General features: G+C 34.3%; 1 protein-coding gene across 1 annotated transcript; it reads left to right on the top strand.

Moving 5' to 3' along the window:
* Nucleotides 1–184: 184 nt before the first annotated feature.
* Nucleotides 185–19,915, top strand: tufm (Tu translation elongation factor, mitochondrial). The gene is made up of 10 exons (XM_067382639.1): nucleotides 185–265; nucleotides 12,426–12,472; nucleotides 12,785–12,923; nucleotides 13,004–13,170; nucleotides 14,765–15,034; nucleotides 15,925–16,057; nucleotides 16,231–16,335; nucleotides 17,355–17,506; nucleotides 17,588–17,707; nucleotides 17,803–19,915. The coding sequence occupies exons 1-10, from the start codon at nucleotides 229–231 to the stop codon at nucleotides 17,971–17,973; spliced, it is 1,341 nt and encodes a 446-aa protein (XP_067238740.1). The 5' UTR covers nucleotides 185–228; the 3' UTR covers nucleotides 17,974–19,915.
* The last annotated feature ends 50 nt before the right edge of the window (nucleotides 19,916–19,965 follow it).

The raw sequence follows: 19,965 nt of genomic DNA, 5'->3' as shown, positions 1-19,965 counted from the left end.
TATGCGTAAAAAAAAAAAAAAATCACATTTTTCACATGTTTTCAGGGCTTTTGTTTTTAGTTTGTTCTAAAAGTGTATGTGTAATATGAAAGAGATGAAATGAAAGAAGTTTGTTTTGCAAAAAAATCCACTTCCTTTATTAGAACGGTTACGGTACAGTAAAACGCGTCCAGTGTTGATGGCGTATGTGTATTTCTCCGCGCACGCGCGTTTGTCAGTGTCCGCAAAATGGCTGCGCTCGTGAGCGTCCGCGCGTGCCTCTCCGGTAAGTTACAAAATCTGTTTATTTTTCTCTTCGCGTGCCATTGACATTGTGTTTATGCTGCAAACGTTTTGTGTGCCGGTGTCGTGCCGAAAACTGATCGTCTGCCGAAAACTAACTGCCGTCCGCGGGAGCGCGCACAGCATGTTTTAAAGGGTATCGCCCCTGTTTCTACACGTCTACAGCTGCTTTTATCATGATCAAACGGCCATAACCTGCAAATGCATATAACTCTGTGTCCGTGGTAATATGTCCGTGCTAATAGCAAAGAAACTTTTCATGTAACGCATAATCAAAATTATTCATTTAATTAATTTGCCGTACTGCTTAATCGCGATTACGTTTATTTAGTTTTGATTAAGTTGCTCGAGCATGATTTTTACGTGATTAACAGAAAGCCTATTTACTTGCTTTGTGCCAAACAATCCAGTCCTGTTTACGATGTGAAATACCTTTAAATGGTAAATAAAATCCATAAAATGCAGATTTACACTTGCCGAAAAGTGATTACAGCCTCTATTTATTGAGTGAACTGTTCTTTCTGCCTCAAAATGACTTGATTTCATTCATGGCTATACTATTGAACAGATCATAGCTCATTCAGTCCTTTTTATGTGTTGAAATACCTTTTAAATGGTCAATACAACCCAGAAAATCAAGTTTTACACTTGCCGAAAAGTGATTACAGCCTCTATTTAATGAGTGAACTGTTCTTTCTGCCTCAAAATGACTTGATTTCATTCATGGCTGTTATATTTGACAGATTATAGCTCATTCAGTTCTTTTTATGTGTTGAAATACCTTTAAATGGTCAATACAACCCATAAAATCAAGTTTTACACTTGCCGAAAAGTGATTACAGCCTCTATTTATTGAGTGAACTATTCTTTCTGCCTCAAAATGTCTTGATTTCATTCATGGCTGTTATATTTAACAGATTATAGCTCATTCAGTCCTTTTTACCTGTTAAAATACCTTTAAATGATCAATAAAACCCATAAATTGCAGTTGCCAAAAAGTGATTACAGCCTCTATTTATTGATTGAACTGTTCTTTCTGCCTCAAAATGACTTGATTTCATTCATGGCTGTTATATTTGACAGATTATAGCTCATTCAGTTCTTTTTTTACCTGTTGAAATGCCTCTTAAATGGTAAATAAAACCCATAAATTGCAGTTGCTGAAAAGTGATTACAGCCTCTATTTATTGATTGAACTGTTCTTTCTGCCTCAAAATGACTTGATTTCATTCATGGCTGTTATATTTGACAGATTATAGCTCATTCAGTTCTTTTTTTACCTGTTGAAATGCCTCTTAAATGGTAAATAAAACCCATAAATTGCAGTTGCTGAAAAGTGATTACAGCCTCTATTTATTGAGTGAACTGTTCTTTCTGCCTCAAAATGACTTGATTTCCTTCGTGGCTGTTATATTTGACAGATTATATCTTATTCAATCCTTTTTATGTGTTATAATACCTTTAAATGGCCAATAAAACCCATAAATTGCACTTGCCGAAAAGTGATTATAGCCTCTGTTTATTGAGTGAACTGTTCTTTCTGCCTCAAAATGACGTGATTTCATTCATGGCTGTTATATTTGACAGATTATAGCTCATTCAGTCCTTTTTATGTGTTGTAATACCTTTAAATGGACAATACAACCCATAAAATCAAGTTTTACACTTGCCGAAAAGTGATTACAGCCTCTATTTATTGAGTGAACTGTTCTTTCTGCCTCAAAATGACGTGATTTCATTCATGGCTGTTATATTTGACAGATTATAGCTCATTCAGTCCTTTTTATGTTTTGTAATACCTTTAAATGGACAATACAACCCATAAAATCAAGTTTTACACTTGCCGAAAAGTGATTACAGCCTCTATTTATTGAGTGAACTGTTCTTTCTGCCTCAAAATGTCTTGATTTCATTCATGGCTGTTATATTTGACAGATTATAGCTCATTCAGTTCTTTTTTTACCTGTTGAAATGCCTCTTAAATGGTAAATAAAACCCATAAATTGCAGTTGCCGAAAAGTGATTACAGCCTTTATTTATTGAGTGAACTGTTCTTTCTGCCTCAAAATGTCTTGATTTCATTCATGGCTGTTATATTTGACAGATTATAGCTCATTCAGTCCTTTTTTTACCTGTTGAAATGCCTCTTAAATGGTAAATAAAACCCATAAATTGCAGTTGCCGAAAAGTGATTACAGCCTTTATTTATTGAGTGAACTGTTCTTTCTGCCTCAAAATGTCTTGATTTCATTCATGGCTGTTATATTTAACAGATTATAGCTCATTCAGTCCTTTTTACCTGTTAAAATACCTTTAAATAATCAAAGAAACCGATAAATTGCAGTTGCCAAAAAGTGATTACAGCCTTTATTTATTGAGTGAACTGTTCTTTCTGCCTCAAAATGTCTTGATTTCATTCATGGCTGTTATATTTGACAGATTATAGCTCATTCAGTTCTTTTTTACCTGTTGAAATACCTTTTAAATGGTCAATACAACCCATAAAATCAAGTTTTACACTTGCCGAAAAGTGATTACAGCCTCTATTTAATGAGTGAACTGTTCTTTCTGCCTCAAAATGACTTGATTTCATTCATGGCTGTTATATTTAACAGATTATAGCTCATTCAGTCCTTTTTACCTGTTAAAATACCTTTAAATGATCAATAAAACCCATAAATTGCAGTTGCCAAAAAGTGATTACAGCCTCTATTTATTGATTGAACTGTTCTTTCTGCCTCAAAATGACTTGATTTCATTCATGGCTGTTATATTTGACAGATTATAGCTCATTCAGTTCTTTTTTACCTGTTGAAAAGCCTCTTAAATGGTAAATAAAACCCATAAATTGCAGTTGCTGAAAAGTGATTACAGCCTCTATTTATTGAGTGAACTGTTCTTTCTGCCTCAAAATGACTTGATTTCCTTCGTGGCTGTTATATTTGACAGATTATATCTTATTCAATCCTTTTTATGTTTTATAATACCTTTAAATGGCCAATAAAACCCATAAATTGCACTTGCCGAAAAGTGATTATAGCCTCTGTTTATTGAGTGAACTGTTCTTTCTGCCTCAAAATGACGTGATTTCATTCATGGCTGTTATATTTGACAGATTATAGCTCATTCAGTCCTTTTTATGTGTTGTAATACCTTTAAATGGACAATACAACCCATAAAATCAAGTTTTACACTTGCCGAAAAGTGATTACAGCCTCTATTTATTGAGTGAACTGTTCTTTCTGCCTCAAAATGACGTGATTTCATTCATGGCTGTTATATTTGACAGATTATAGCTCATTCAGTCCTTTTTATGTTTTGTAATACCTTTAAATGGACAATACAACCCATAAAATCAAGTTTTACACTTGCCGAAAAGTGATTACAGCCTCTATTTATTGAGTGAACTGTTCTTTCTGCCTCAAAATGTCTTGATTTCATTCATGGCTGTTATATTTGACAGATTATAGCTCATTCAGTTCTTTTTTTACCTGTTGAAATGCCTCTTAAATGGTAAATAAAACCCATAAATTGCAGTTGCCGAAAAGTGATTACAGCCTTTATTTATTGAGTGAACTGTTCTTTCTGCCTCAAAATGTCTTGATTTCATTCATGGCTGTTATATTTAACAGATTATAGCTCATTCAGTCCTTTTTACCTGTTAAAATACCTTTAAATAATCAAAGAAACCGATAAATTGCAGTTGCCAAAAAGTGATTACAGCCTTTATTTATTGAGTGAACTGTTCTTTCTGCCTCAAAATGTCTTGATTTCATTCATGGCTGTTATATTTGACAGATTATAGCTCATTCAGTTCTTTTTTACCTGTTGAAATACCTTTTAAATGGTCAATACAACCCATAAAATCAAGTTTTACACTTGCCGAAAAGTGATTACAGCCTCTATTTAATGAGTGAACTGTTCTTTCTGCCTCAAAATGACTTGATTTCATTCATGGCTGTTATATTTAACAGATTATAGCTCATTCAGTCCTTTTTACCTGTTAAAATACCTTTAAATGATCAATGAAACCCATAAATTGCAGTTGCCAAAAAGTGATTACAGTCTCTATTTATTGAGTGAACTGTTCTTTCTGCCTCAAAATGACTTGATTTCTTTCATGGCTGTTATATTTGACAGATTATAGCTCATTCAGTTCTTTTTTACCTGTTGAAAAGCCTCTTAAATGGTACATAAAACCCATAAATTGCAGTTGCCGAAAAGTGATTACAGCCTTTATTTATTGAGTGAACTGTTCTTTCTGCCTCAAAATGACTTGATTTCATTCATGGCTGTTATATTTGACAGATTATAGCTCATACAGTTCTTTTTACCTGTTGAACACCATACAGACTTTATCAAAGAATTTGCTGATTTTCTATCGGAGTTAGTACTAGCTGCAGATAAAGTCCTTGTTGTTGGTGATTTTAATATCCATGTAGATAATAAAAAAGACTCATTGGGATTGGCATTTACAGGCATTCTAAACTCTATTGTTGTTAGACAACACGTGTCAGGACCCACTCATTGTCGTAATCATACTTTAGATCTAATATTGTCACATGGAATCGATATTGATGCTTTTGAAATTCTGCAGCAGAGTGACGACATCTCAGATCATTATCTAGTCTTGTGTATACTACATTTAGTCAAAGCGGCTAAACTGCCTCCCTGCCATAAATATGGTAGAACCATCACTTCTACCACTAAAGATCGCTTTATAAATAACCTTCCTGATCAGTTTCATCGCCTTAGCATACCAGACAGCTTAGAAGACCTCGATGTTGCAACAGAAACTATTGCCTCTGTCTTATCCAGCACATTAGATTCAGTCGCTCCTTTGCGTTTAAAAAAGATTAAGGAAATTAATCCAACACCATGGTACAGTGAGCACACTCGGGCCCCAAAAATAGCAGCCAGGAAAATGGAGCACAGCTGGAAGTAAACAAAACTAGAAGTATTTCGCATTTCGTGGAGAGAGAGAATGATACGTACAGAAAGGCCTTAAATACTGCTAGATCTGTCTATTTTTCAAAACATTTAGAAGAAAATAAGCACAACCCGGTATTTATTTGATACAGTGGCTAAATTAACAAGAAATAAAGCTTCAACTTCTGATGTTTCCAAAGAGCACAGCAGTAATGACTTTATGAACTTCTTTACTTGCAAGATTGATAATATTATAGAGAAAATTATAACCATGTAACCGTCTACTACAGTATTGTGTCAGACATTGCATTGTAGTGTCCCTAAAGAAAAATTCAATTCATTTACTGCTTTAGGAGAGGAAGAATTGTCTAAACTTGTTAAATCATCAAAATCAACCACATGTATGTTTGACCCTATACCAACTAAGCTATTGAAAGAGATGCTTCCAGAGGTCATAGATACTCTTCTTAATATCGTTAATTCATCTTTTTCACTAGGATACGTACCAAAAAATTTTAAGCTTGATCCTAGAGAATTAGTCAAAAATACTAGAAAAGGCAGTTTCATCACAACTATGTTCCTTTTTAGAAAGAAATGGTATCTGTGAGGATTTCCAGTCAGGATTTAGACTGTACCATAGTACTGAGACTGCTCTCATTAGAGTTACTAATGATTTGCTCTTATCATCAGATCGTGGTTGTATCTCTCTATTAGTGTTACTGGATCTTAGTGCTGCATTTGACACTATCGATCACAATATTCTTTTAAATAGACTCGAAAATTATGTTGGCATTAGTGGAATTGCATTGGCATGGTTCAAATCATACTTATCTGACCGTTATCAGTTTGTAGTAGTAAATGATGAGATGTCATATCAATCACAAGTTAAATATGGAGTACCGCAAGGCTCAGTACTAGGACCGTTGCTTTTCACTCTGTACATGCTACCCTTGGGAGATATCATTAGGAAGCATGGCGTTAGTTTTCACTGTTACGCTGATGATACTCAGCTCTATATTTCTTCGCACCCTGACAAAACTTACCAATTCACAAAATTAAAGGAATGTATAGCTGATATAAAAAACTGGGTGACCAGTAATTTCAGCGATTCTAATTTTTGGACCAAAAACCTCTTCATGTAATAACCTTGAATACTGTCTAACACTTGATGGCTGCTCTAAGTCTTTGTCGTCAGCTAGTATCCTAGGTATGCTTTTTGATACCAATCTTTAATTTGAAGGCCATGTTTAACATCTGTAAAACCGCATTCTTCCATCTTAAAAATATATCTAAACTACGACATATGCTCTTAATGAAAAATGCAGAAAAGTTAGTTCATGCGTTCATGACCTCAAGGTTAGATTACTGTAACGCTCTACTGGGTGGTTGTTCTGCTCGCCTGATAAATAAACTACAGCTCGTACAAAATGCAGCAGCTAGAGTTCTTACTAGAACTAGGAAGTACGACCATATTAGCCCAGTTCTGTCATCACTGCATTGGCTTCCTGTTAAACATCGTATAGATTTTAAAATCTTGATAATTACTTACAAAGCACTAAATGGTTTAGCTCCCCAGTACCTAAGCGAGCTCTTAATGCATTATAGTTCTTCACGTTTATTGCGATCTCAGAATTCAGGCCAGCTGATAATACCTAGAATATCAAAATCAACTGCAGGCGGTAGATCCATCTCCTATTTGGCACCTAAAGTCTGGAACAATCTTCGTAGCATTGTTCGGGATGCAGACACACTCTGTCAGTTTAAATCTAGACTAAAAACACATCTCTTTAACCTGGCATACACATAAACCATTATAAATGTATATTTTATATAAGCTTTATATTTAGCTCATTCAGTCCTTTTTACGTGTTGAAATACCTTTACATTACAAATAAAACCCATAAATTGCAGTTTTACAGTTGCCAAAAAGTGATTACAGCCTCTACTTATGGACTGAACTGTTCTTTTTGCCTGAAAAAATGATTACTTCTACCCAGTAAAAAGAACTGAATGAGATATAATCTGTCAAATATTACAGCCATGAATGAAATCAAGTCATTTTGAGGCAGAAAGAACAGTTTACTCAAAAAATATAAAGGCTGTAATCACTTTTCGGCAAGTGTAAAACTTGATTTTATGGGTTGTATTGACCATTTAAAGGTACTTCAACAGGTAAAAAGGACTGAATGAGCTATAATCTGTCAAATATAACAGCCATGAAGGAAATCAAGTCATTTTGAGGCAGAAAGAACAGTTCACTCAATAAATAGAGGCTGTAATCACTTTTCGGCAACTACAATTTATGGGTTTTATTTACCATTTAAAGGTATTACAACACATAAAAAGGACTGAATGAGCTATAATCTGTTAAATATAACAGCCATGAATGAATTCAAGTCATTTTGAGGCAGAATGAACAGTTCACTCAATAAATAGAGGCTGTAATCACTTTTCGGCAAGTGTAAAACTTGATTTTATGGGTTGTATTGACCATTTAAAAGGTATTTCAACACATAAAAAGGACTGAATGAGCTATAATCTGTCAAATATAACAGCCATGAAGGAAATCAAGTCATTTTGAGGCAGAAAGAACAGTTCACTCAATAAATTGAGGCTGTAATCACTTTTCGGCAAGTGTAAAACTTGATTTTATGGGTTGTATTGACCATTTAAAGGTACTTCAACAGGTAAAAAGGACTGAATGAGCTATAATCTGTCAAATATAACAGCCATGAAGGAAATCAAGTCATTTTGAGGCAGAAAGAACAGTTCACTCAATAAATAGAGGCTGTAATCACTTTTCGGCAACTACAATTTATGGGTTTTATTTACCATTTAAAGGTATTACAACACATAAAAAGGACTGAATGAGCTATAATCTGTTAAATATAACAGCCATGAATGAATTCAAGTCATTTTGAGGCAGAATGAACAGTTCACTCAATAAATTGAGGCTGTAATCACTTTTCGGCAAGTGTAAAACTTGATTTTATGGGTTGTATTGACCATTTAAAAGGTATTTCAACACATAAAAAGGACTGAATGAGCTATAATCTGTCAAATATAACAGCCATGAATGAAATCAAGTCATTTTGAGGCAGAATGAACAGTTCACTCAATAAATAGAGGCTGTAATCCCTTTTCGGCAAGTGTAGAACTTGATTTTATGGGTTGTATTGACCATTTAAAGGTATTTCAACAGGTAAAAAGGACTGAATGAGCTATGATCTGTCAAATATAACAGCCATGAATGAAATCAAGTCATTTTGAGGCAGAAAGAACAGTTCACTCAATAAATAGAGGCTGTAATCACTTTTCGGCAACTACAATTTATGGGTTTTATTTACCATTTAAAAGTATTACAACACATAAAAAGGACTTAATGAGCTATAATCTGTCAAATATAACAGCCATGAATGAATTCAAGTCATTTTGAGGCAGAAAGAACAGTTCGCTCAATAAACAGAGGCTATAATCACTTTTCGGCAAGTGCAATTTATGGGTTTTATTGGCCATTTAAAGGTATTATAACACATAAAAAGGATTGAATAAGATATAATCTGTCAAATATAACAGCCATGAATGAAATCAAGTCATTTTGAGGCAGAAAGAACAGTTCACTCAATAAATAAAGGCTGTAATCACTTTTCGGCAACTGCAATTTATGGGTTTTATTTACCATTTAAGAGGCATTTCAACAGGTAAAAAAAGAACTGAATGAGCTATAATCTGTCAAATATAACAGCCATGAATGAAATCAAGTCATTTTGAGGCAGAAAGAATAGTTCACTCAATAAATAGAGGCTGTAATCACTTTTCGGCAAGTGTAAAACTTGATTTTATGGGTTGTATTGACCATTTAAAGGTATTACAACACATAAAAAGAACTGAATGAGCTATAATCTGTCAAATATAACAGCCATGAATGAAATCAAGTCATTTTGAGGCAGAATGAACAGTTCACTCAATAAATAGAGGCTGTAATCACTTTTCGGCAAGTGTAAAACTTGATTTTATGGGTTGTATTGACCATTTAAAAGGTATTTCAACACATAAAAAGGACTGAATGAGCTATAATCTGTCAAATATAACAGCCATGAATGAAATCAAGTCATTTTGAGGCAGAAAGAACAGTTTACTCAATAAATAGAGGCTATAATCACTTTTCGGCAAGTGCAATTTATTGGTTTTATTTACCATTTAAAGGTGTTACAACAGGTAAAAAGGACTGAATGAGCTATAATCTATCAAATATAACAGCCATGAATGAAATCACGTCATTTTGAGGCAGAAAGAACAGTTTACTCAATAAATAGAGGCTATAATCACTTTTCGGCAAGTGCAATTTATTGGTTTTATTTACCATTTAAAGGTGTTACAACAGGTAAAAAGGACTGAATGAGCTATAATCTGTCAAATATAACAGCCATGAATGAAATCAAGTCATTTTGAGGCAGAAAGAACAGTTCACTCAATAAATAGAGGCTGTAATCACTTTTCGGCAACTGCAATTTATTGGTTTTATTTACCATTTAAAGGTGTTACAACAGTAAATAGGACTGAATGAGCTATAATCTGTTTAATATAAACCTCATGAATGAAATCAAGTCATTTTGAGGCAGAAAGAACAGTTTACTCAATAAATAGAGACTGTAATCACTTTTCGGCAAGTGCAATTTATGGGTTTTATTTACCATTTAAAGGTATTATAACACATAAAAAGGATTGAATAAGATATAATCTGTCAAATATAACAGCCATGAATGAAATCAAGTCATTTTGAGGCAGAAAGAACAGTTCACTCAATAAATAGAGGCTGTAATCACTTTTCGGCAAGTGTAAAACTTCATTTTATGGGTTGTATTGACCATTTAAAAGGTATTTCAACAGGTAAAAAGGACTGAATGAGCTATAATCTGTCAAATATAACAGCCATGAATGAAATCACGTCATTTTGAGGCAGAAAGAACAGTTTACTCAATAAATAGAGGCTATAATCACTTTTCGGCAAGTGCAATTTATTGGTTTTATTTACCATTTAAAGGTGTTACAACAGGTAAAAAGGACTGAATGAGCTATAATCTGTCAAATATAACAGCCATGAATGAAATCAAGTCATTTTGAGGCAGAAAGAACAGTTCACTCAATAAATAGAGGCTGTAATCACTTTTCGGCAAGTGCAATTTATGGGTTTTATTTACCATTTAAAAGGTATTTCAACAGGTAAAAAGGACTGAATGAGCTATAATCTGTCAAATATAACAGCCATGAATGAAATCAAGTCATTTTGAGGCAGAAAGAACAGTTCACTCAATAAATAGAGGCTGTAATCACTTTTCGGCAACTGCAATTTTTTGGTTTTATTTACCATTTAAAGGTGTTACAACAGGTAAAAAGGACTGAATGAGCTATAATCTGTCAAATATAACAGCCATGAATGAAATCAAGTCATTTTGAGGCAGAAAGAACAGTTCACTCAATAAATAGAGGCTATAATCACTTTTCGGCAAGTGCAATTTATTGGTTTTATTTACCATTTAAAGGTGTTACAACAGGTAAAAAGGACTGAATGAGCTATAATCTGTCAAATATAACAGCCATGAATGAAATCAAGTCATTTTGAGGCAGAAAGAACAGTTCACTCAATAAATAGAGGCTGTAATCACTTTTCGGCAAGTGCAATTTATGGGTTTTATTTACCATTTAAAAGGTATTTCAACAGGTAAAAAGGACTGAATGAGCTATAATCTGTCAAATATAACAGCCATGAATGAAATCAAGTCATTTTGAGGCAGAAAGAACAGTTTACTCAATAAATAGAGGCTATAATCACTTTTCGGCAAGTGCAATTTATTGGTTTTATTTACCATTTAAATGTATTATAACACATAAAAAGGATTGAATAAGATATAATCTGTCAAATATAACAGCCATGAATGAATTCAAGTCATTTTGAGGCAGAAAGAACAGTTTACTCAATAAACAGAGACTGTAATCACTTTTCGGCAACTGCAATTTATGGGTTTTATTGATCATTTAAAGGTATTTTAACAGGTAAAAAGGACTGAATGAGATATAATCTGTTAAATATAACAGCCATGAATGAAATCAAGTCATTTTGAGGCAGAAAGAACAGTTTACTCAATAAATAGAGGCTGTAATCACTTTTCGGCAAGTGTAAAACTTGATTTTATGGGTTGTATTGACCATTTAAAGGTATTTCAACACATAAAAAGGACTGAATGAGCTATGATCTGTTCAATATTACAGCCATGAATGAAATCAAGTCATTTGATTTCATTCGTCTGAGTCGTCTGAGGCAGAAAGAACAGTTCACTCACTTTTCAACAGGAGTAAATCTGCATTTTATGGGTTTTATTTACCATTTAAAGGTATTTCACCTAGTAAAAGGGACTGGATTGTTTGGCACAAAGCAAGTAAATATGCTTTCTGTTAATCACGTAAAAATCATGCTCGAGCAACTTAATTAAAACTAAATCAACTTAATCGCGATAAGCAATAAACGGCAAATTAATTAAATGAATAATTTTGATTATGCGTTACAGGAAAAGTTTCTTTGCTATTAGCACGGACATATTACCACGGACACAGAGTTATATGTATTTGCAGGTTATGGCCGTTTGATCATGATAAAAGCAGCTGTAGACGTGTAGAAACAGGGGCGATACCCTTTAAACATGCTGTGCGCGCTCCCGCGGACGGCAGTCAGTTTTCGGCAGACGATCAGTTTTCGGCACGACACCGGATCTACCATATATATGTGTGTATATGTGGATGTGAGGGTGGAAATGACAGGGATTGTGAACAGAGGAAGGATGCTCGTGCGTTCCGTAAGCAAGGTCAAGTTCCTCAGTCTGTGCTTTGTATGTAATCGAGAGAGCAATATTAATGACATTAATGCATAAAAATGTTCATGCATATGTAACTGAAGATTAGTCCTGTGTAAAGATTACACTTCTGGGAAATAGATTAGGGCTGTTTCAGTCTCGTGCTACTTTTGACAGCCATACACAGAGACTGATACTTAGATGCATTGAACTTTTTAAATAGTAGTTTTGTGGTGTGGTGTTTATGAGCTATGCTTTTAATTGGCATAATTATCAATAATGCTTAGACATATATCTAAACCATAAGCCACAATAAATCATGTAGATGAATGAATGAATGGCATTTTTCCATTTACTGTTTTCCAGCTCTTCAGTTGACCTCCCCGAGTTTACTGCACAGCTCATATAAACTGGTAAGTTTTTGTGTTCAAATATCTGTAACTTTACCTGGTTTCACAGACAGGGCTTAGATTAAGCCAGGATTAGGCCTTAGTTCAAGTAGGACATTTAAGCAGCTTTTATAAACATGCCTTAGGAAACACATTACTGGTGTGCATCTTGAGACAAAACAATGACACTGTCATATTTTAAAATATTTCAGTGCAACTTGCTTTCAGTTAAAACATCTCAAACATGCATTTTAGTCTGTGAAACTGGGGATAATAATTTATTGAAGTGCATTAGAGAGTAAAACAAGTATTTATCTTTTTGTTATGTTCTCTTAGCTTGCAGTTCCTCTAAGTCGGAGAAATTTCGCAGCAGAAGCAAAGAAGGTTTTCTCTCGTGATAAACCCCATTTGAACATCGGGACTATCGGTCATGTTGACCATGGCAAAACCACGCTGACCGCTGCCATTACCAAAGGTATTTTGACAACTTGTTTTGATTTCTTACTAATCAAAAGGCAATGTGCTGACTGTATTTTGTTCATCTGTTTGTTTCAGTCCTAGCCGAGGCCGGCGGTGCACGTTATAAGACGTATGAGGATATTGATAACGCTCCTGAAGAGAAGGCTCGAGGCATCACCATAAACGCCTCACATGTGGAATACACCACCGCCAACAGACACTACGCTCACACAGACTGCCCTGGTCATGCCGACTACGTCAAGGTATTGCACACAGATAGCTTAGCGTTCGTCTTTTACACAAACACTCACAGGTCTGGGGGTCAGTGTTTTTTTTTTTCTTATATAATACTCTTATTCAATACATCATATCAATCAAAAGTGACAGTAAAGACATTTATAATGTTACAAAAAATTCTATTTTTTAAATGTCTATACATTAAAGAATACTAATGTATCACAGTTTCCACAAAAATATTAAGCAGCACAACTGTTTTCAACATTGATAATGATAAGAAATGTTTCTTAAGCATCAAATCATCATGTCAGAATGATTGCTGAAGGATCATGTGACGCTGAAGACTGGAGTAATGATGCTGAAAATTCACAAGAATAAATTATAATTTAAAATGGATTCACATAGAAAACAGCTATCTTAAATTTTAATAATATTTCACAATATTACCATTTTTACTGTATTTTTGGTCAAATAAATGCAGCCTTAGGGAACATTTCAAAAACAAAACAAAAAAACTGAACCGACCCAACATTAGTGTATACATGTTATCTGTATTACTGTATTGTTCAGAATATAAGATGACTATGATTATAAGATAACCCCCCCTTTTCAAGATGTACCTTCTGGAAAAAGGCTTTTTGACGACCAAATCTTGTATTTTATAAAGAAAATGCTTTTATTTGAAAATAATTTTCATATTGCATATTTTAATTTTTTGTAGGGATGCACCAATGTATCGGCTGATTTTTGCTCAATTTACAACCATAGCAGGAAAAAGGCCGATATAACAAATCGTTAGTTTTTTAATTAACTGTGTTAAGGCTGTCAAAAGATTAATCGCAATTAATTGCATACAAAATAAAAGTTTTTTCCCTATTATATGTGGGTGTACTGTGTGTAATTATTATGTGTATATATAAATACAAACACATTCATGTATATATTTGAGAAATATTTACAAATATATGTATTTATTTAAATTTTTATTACACACATCTAAAACATGATAAAAATGCTATCTATTTTGATGACAAAATTTCAAAATAATAATTGTTCGTTAAAATCGGCTTCGTATCGGCCCCAAAAAACCCTATCGGTGCATTCCTAAATTTTTGTACTGAAAGTATGATAAATACTGGTCAAATGTACCATCACTCATTCAAATCACATTTAAAAATAAACATTTTTGGCACACCATAAAAATGACCTGAATTATATAACATTAGGCTATCCATCTCATAGTGAAAACCATGTAGCCTATCAAAGTTTTATTAACAGTAGAAGTGAAATCTTATTGTAGTTTTAAAATCTGGGTACCGAATTACGTTTTTGAAATCACGTACCGGGGAAATTTGGTCCTGTCATCGAGGCACGCAAACAGTCACACGGCTTTTAGACTGTATGGCTTTTTCATTGATTATTAGTGTTTTTAAGACTTTTTTGGGCACACTCGTTTTAAGCATATTTGGCGCCACCTATTGTTGCGGGTGTATTATTGACATGTAAAAGTCTCTAGACCATGAATATAAAATGAACCCGTATTTCAGATGTTTTCATAAGATAAAAAACATTGTCTTATTCAGAAAAATATGGTATTAATGCACATCTCTCTGTCTGAAGAACATGATCACAGGCACATCTCAGATGGATGGCTGCATCTTAGTGGTGGCAGCGACCGACGGTCAGATGCCACAGACGCGTGAGCACCTCCTGCTGGCGCGGCAGATCGGTGTGGAGCACGTGGTGGTATTCGTGAACAAGGCCGATGCAGTGGACGACAAAGAGATGCTGGACCTGGTGGAGCTGGAGATCAGAGAGTTGCTCACAGAGTTCGGCTACGATGGCGAAAACACACCAGTTGTTATTGGATCAGCACTCTGTGCTCTGGAGGTAAGGATGGAGATTTTAAAGTTGGCATGAAACAGAAGTTGTGATAGTCTTTTCTTCCCTACTGTGACATATATATATATCCAGAGCTTGACATGAACACCTGCCAAATGCAGGATTTCAGCAGTAAAGCAGTCACTCCAACTAGCCACTTTGGTGGGTTGATTTTTATATATAATATATACATTTTCAATTGTAATCTTTTAAAAAGGCATCCGAATGTAGATTTTTCGATACATGTCAATACTGAAATATCTGAAACACTTCAACTCATTTTCCACAGAATAGATACACAATACCAGCTGCACTTTCTCACTCTCTCATCTCTCCGACAATGAGTCGGCACACAAACCCGCTTCCCCTCACTCCCTTGTTTCATTTGCTCTGGATTAATATTGTTGGTGTTACAGGGCTTGAATTTCGGCATGGGATTACGAGTATTGCTCATAATTTTACTTCGTCCCACATATTTTGTGCTCGAACCCAAAGTACACACACATAAAGCCACCTCTCAGTACTAAATTGAGTTCTCTTAAACAGTCAAATACACACAAAACAATGTCAAAATGCCGTTCTTGGTGAGTATTCACGTAAACACGGTCAGTTATGATCAAAGAAAATGCTTGTGTAACAGTATAATGGATCCATGCATCAGGTCTTAAAGTGACAGCAGCCTAATATACCTGCTGTCAAATTATGAGATGATATTAATAAATATTTATGTGGCATTTTTTCCCATAGTATTGATGTCAAAATTGTGGCCAGTGAAAATGCTGAGTGGCTAGTAACTTTGGAAGATATAAAGGAACTGGATTGATGTTTTAATTTGTGTTGAATCACTCGTGGCTCCCAAATTTCACCGCTTTGTTTCTGTTATGATTGTGTGTGTTTAGAACAGACAGCCGGAGCTGGGCGTCGACTCCATTATGAAGCTTTTGGAGGTGGTAGATTCTTTTATTCCTTTGCCAAAGAGAGATCTGGATAAACCATTCCTGCTGCCCATAGAGGCCGTCTATTCTATTCCAGGTGTGTGTTATGAAAGTCTTCTTATTTTAATACTGCTGATAAGGTATCTGACTTCTGTATGATTTGTTGTTTGTGCTTTTCTGCTTCGGGTAAAAGCATCTCCAAAATGAATAAATAATGAAGTTTTTGTTGTTGTTGAATCTGTGAGTTTACTGTATGACTCCTGTGTGCAGGTCGTGGTACTGTGGTCACTGGCACACTCGAGCGAGGAGTGATCAAGAAAGGAGATGAATGTGAATTTCTCGGACACAATCGTTCATTTAAGTCCGTCATCACTGGTGAGAAATTACTTTTTTTCCTATTCATTGCACAAACATACCCGTAATTTTAATAGGCAGTATTTCAATGTGCGAAAAATATGGATCTTGCATTGTCAATTGTTTTATTTGTGATGATAACACAATGAAACATGCAAAATTGTGCGGACATTATTTTTGGTCAGGCTGTCACACAAAGAAATTATGAACACATGCAAAAACATTTCTATGCATTTTTATTTTCTTAATTTTTTATATTTTTTACATAGTAAAATAAAACATGCAGCCGTTATTAGCCTTTTGCCAAATAATTTTGTCAGAAAAATACCTTAATCAAGTTTAGTGTTGTTTTTCCTTCATTTGTAAAAAAAAAAAAAAAAATTTATATATATATATATATATATATATATAAATGTACTGAATCTGAATAAAAATATTTGTTTTAAAGCATGTAAAATGACTCAAACTTAAACTAAAATTAAAAAGAAAACTAAAAATTTATAAAAACAGAAATTAAAAGCTAACTCAGAATATTAGTATGTTACAATGGTATATAAATAATATTAAAACAAAAAAATATATATTGTTATTATATTAAATGTTTAATGTGTTGCTTCAATTGTTGTATGTGTGTTAAGATACAATAATAAAATATAAATATTAGATAAAAAAAGTTACTGAAATAAAATGTTTAGTTTGAAGTGTTAAAATTGCTAAAAATAAAACTAATAAAGTGATTTAAAACAGAATACTGTGAGTACTAAAAGTTAATTCAAAATATTAATAAATAAAATAATAGCACATAAATAATAGCACTGAAATATATATACAAATTTCCATTTATTCTTATTTAGTACATCAACAAATGTGGATTTCTCTTCAGGCACGAAACAGATCAAATTGAATCTTTTAAGCATTTTAGTTGTTGTTGTTTTTTTTTGTTTGTTTGTTTGTTTGTTTTTGTTTTTTAGGGTCCAAGAGGGATACGATTAGTCATTTCACAGAAATTCAACTCCAGCTCTGCTTCTCTCTCCTCTCAGGTATCGAGATGTTCCATCAGTCCCTGGACCGGGCGGAGGCGGGCGATAACATGGGCGCTCTGGTTCGCGGTCTGAAGAGGGAGGATGTCAGGAGAGGCATGGTGATGTGCAAACCTGGATCCATCCAACCGCACCAGAAGATCAAAGCTCAGGTGTGTGAATTTGAAAACCTTAAACATCAGTTCAGCACCTTCTGTCCTGCTTCACCAACCAAGTAAACTCTGCATGTTCAGGTCTACGTTCTGAGCAAGGAGGAGGGCGGCAGGCACAAACCGTTCTGCACAAACTTCATGCCTATCATGTTCTCTCACACCTGGGACATGGCCTGTCTAGTAGAGCTGCTTCCTGGGAAGGTGCGTTTCACCTGTGCAAATATTGAATATCAGTGCTAGTTCTTGTGGAAGCGTTTGCTGTAAACTCGTTGTTTTCTCCATCTCTCGTTTGGTAGGAGATGGTGATGCCAGGAGAGGACACATCTATAATCCTGGCCCTCAGACAGCCCATGGCTCTCGACAAAGGCCAAAGGTTCACGCTCAGGGACGGCAACCAAACCATCGGCACGGGTCTGGTCACAGAAATCCTCACCATGACAGAGGACGACAAGTACAACTGGGGCTGAGCGACCATATGAAAGAGGAAACTCTTTGAGAATTTGGTGTCTGAAGCCTTTTTGGACTGAAGTTCTAGAAATTGCTCTAGAGTTGAATTAAGGCCCTGTTTATTGCAAAATGAAATGTTTGCTAAGGAGAATGACTATGTCCTTATTGATAATGTCTTCGCAAGCCCTTAAAATATGTGCCCACCAATTTTCTGCATAAAGAAACAAGTATCGCTCAGATCAGAAATTGAACGTCGTCATGGAATAATTTGTCTGTTTTACGTCACAATATTTGAAACATGCTCCGCTTTCATTATCCTCTGTCCCATCCACGCATTTCACAGGAGAAAAGCATTGTGTTTGTGAAAGTTTATAAATTTAAACTGTACATGGCCTGTCGTTGCATGCCGTTCATCTACGGACACACATTGGATTCTTTTCCTCTCTGGTTTCCGGTCATCTGTCTAAAAAATGTGGCTAATGTAATAAAATGTATTCAACAGACCGTAGACTCGGCTTTGTGAATGTTTTGCATTTTTTAAACAATAAAAAAAAAACATAATAGGCCAAAAATGTGCAGTGAAGTTGCGGTGTACTATTATATACATATATTTTATGTTGGTATCATTTAACCTTCGTCTTAACGGTTGAGGCTGCAATTTGTGGATGTTTAAATGTGTTTTTTGAGTGTTATATTTAAATTAATGCATTTTAGTGTGATTGAAGTCTCTGTTTTTGAATTTTGACCGTAAGCACAATCATGACATCTTTGAGTTATTTTAATATTAATACAGCAATGAAACATTAAACTGTTTAGGAAGATTTTGACGGGTGAATTTTTACAAAGGTGCATATATTTTATCTTAAAATCAGGAGATCCATCAAGAAAATGCATAAAGAAAATAAAGATTTTTTGCATTATGTTAGGACTTTTGTTCATGACAAATTGCTATAATAGTTTTTTTGTTTTTTGCATAAATTCAGTAAAAAGAAAAACTACCTTGATTTACAATTTATATAACTGTAATAATTAAATAATTAAAAGTAATGCACGACCAGGCTAAAACAGGGGGGTTTCATGACACTTTAATTTTCACACAACTCACAACATTTTTTATTCTTTGATTTGATTCGATTTTGGATTGACATATGACATTCTTGACATTTTTTCTGTGATTTTCAAGCTATATAAATCTCTGAATACAATATACATTTTCATTGTCTAAATAACTTTTCTCCACCCATATCGTACCATTCAAAAGCAGTTTGTACAGAATCTCTTCAAGGCCTTCATACGACATAAAAATTCACTCACAACCTTCTAAAATTCTATAATGTGATATTTTGAGTGAAAAATTCAAAGGGAAACTGCAACTTCAGGATTTGTTTGGAAAATAGAGAAATGTAGGCAAATAATACATGAGCTGACATGAACTAATAATGAACAGTGAACTAACATTAATAAATACTGTAATAAAGGTATTGCTCATGGTTACTTAAAGGATTAGTTCATTTTCTAATTAAATTTTCCTGATAATTTACTCACCCCCATGTCATCCATGATGTTCATTTCTTTCTTTCTTCAGTCGAAAAGAAATGAAGGTTTTCGATGAAAACATTCCAGGATTATTCTCCTTATAGTGGACTTCAATGGACACCAAATGGTTGACGGTCAAAATTACAGTGTCAGTGCAGCTTCAAAGGGCTTCAAACGATACCAGACGAGAAATAAAGGTCTTATCTAGAGAAACAATCGGTCATTTTTGAAAAAAATGAAAAATTATATAAGTTTCTTATCATCTTGAACTAGCTCTCTTCTTCTTCTCTATTTGAATTCCAGCAGTGTAGACACTGTTAAGTGTATTACTGCCCCCGACAGGTCAAAGTTTGAACTAAATGTTATATACTTGCACTAGCATATTGTATATGACAATTTAGTTCAAACTTTGACCTGAGAATGTTTTCATCAAAAACCTTAATTTCTTTTCGACTGAAGAAAGACATGAACATCTT

The sequence above is a fragment of the Chanodichthys erythropterus genome, chromosome 3 (assembly GCF_024489055.1).
Source record: "Chanodichthys erythropterus isolate Z2021 chromosome 3, ASM2448905v1, whole genome shotgun sequence".
Classification (NCBI taxonomy): domain Eukaryota; kingdom Metazoa; phylum Chordata; class Actinopteri; order Cypriniformes; family Xenocyprididae; genus Chanodichthys; species Chanodichthys erythropterus.
This window is presented reverse-complemented; position numbering and strand designations above follow the sequence as displayed.

Bases quoted from the DNA above. Each gene is read 5' to 3' on its own strand.
- tufm (XM_067382639.1), top strand. From the start codon at position 229: ATGGCTGCGCTCGTGAGCGTCCGCGCGTGCCTCTCCG. The intron at 12,473-12,784 runs GTAAGTTTTTGT...ATGTTCTCTTAG, and splicing joins TGCACAGCTCATATAAACTG to CTTGCAGTTCCTCTAAGTCG. The intron at 16,058-16,230 runs GTGTGTGTTATG...TCCTGTGTGCAG, and splicing joins GGCCGTCTATTCTATTCCAG to GTCGTGGTACTGTGGTCACT.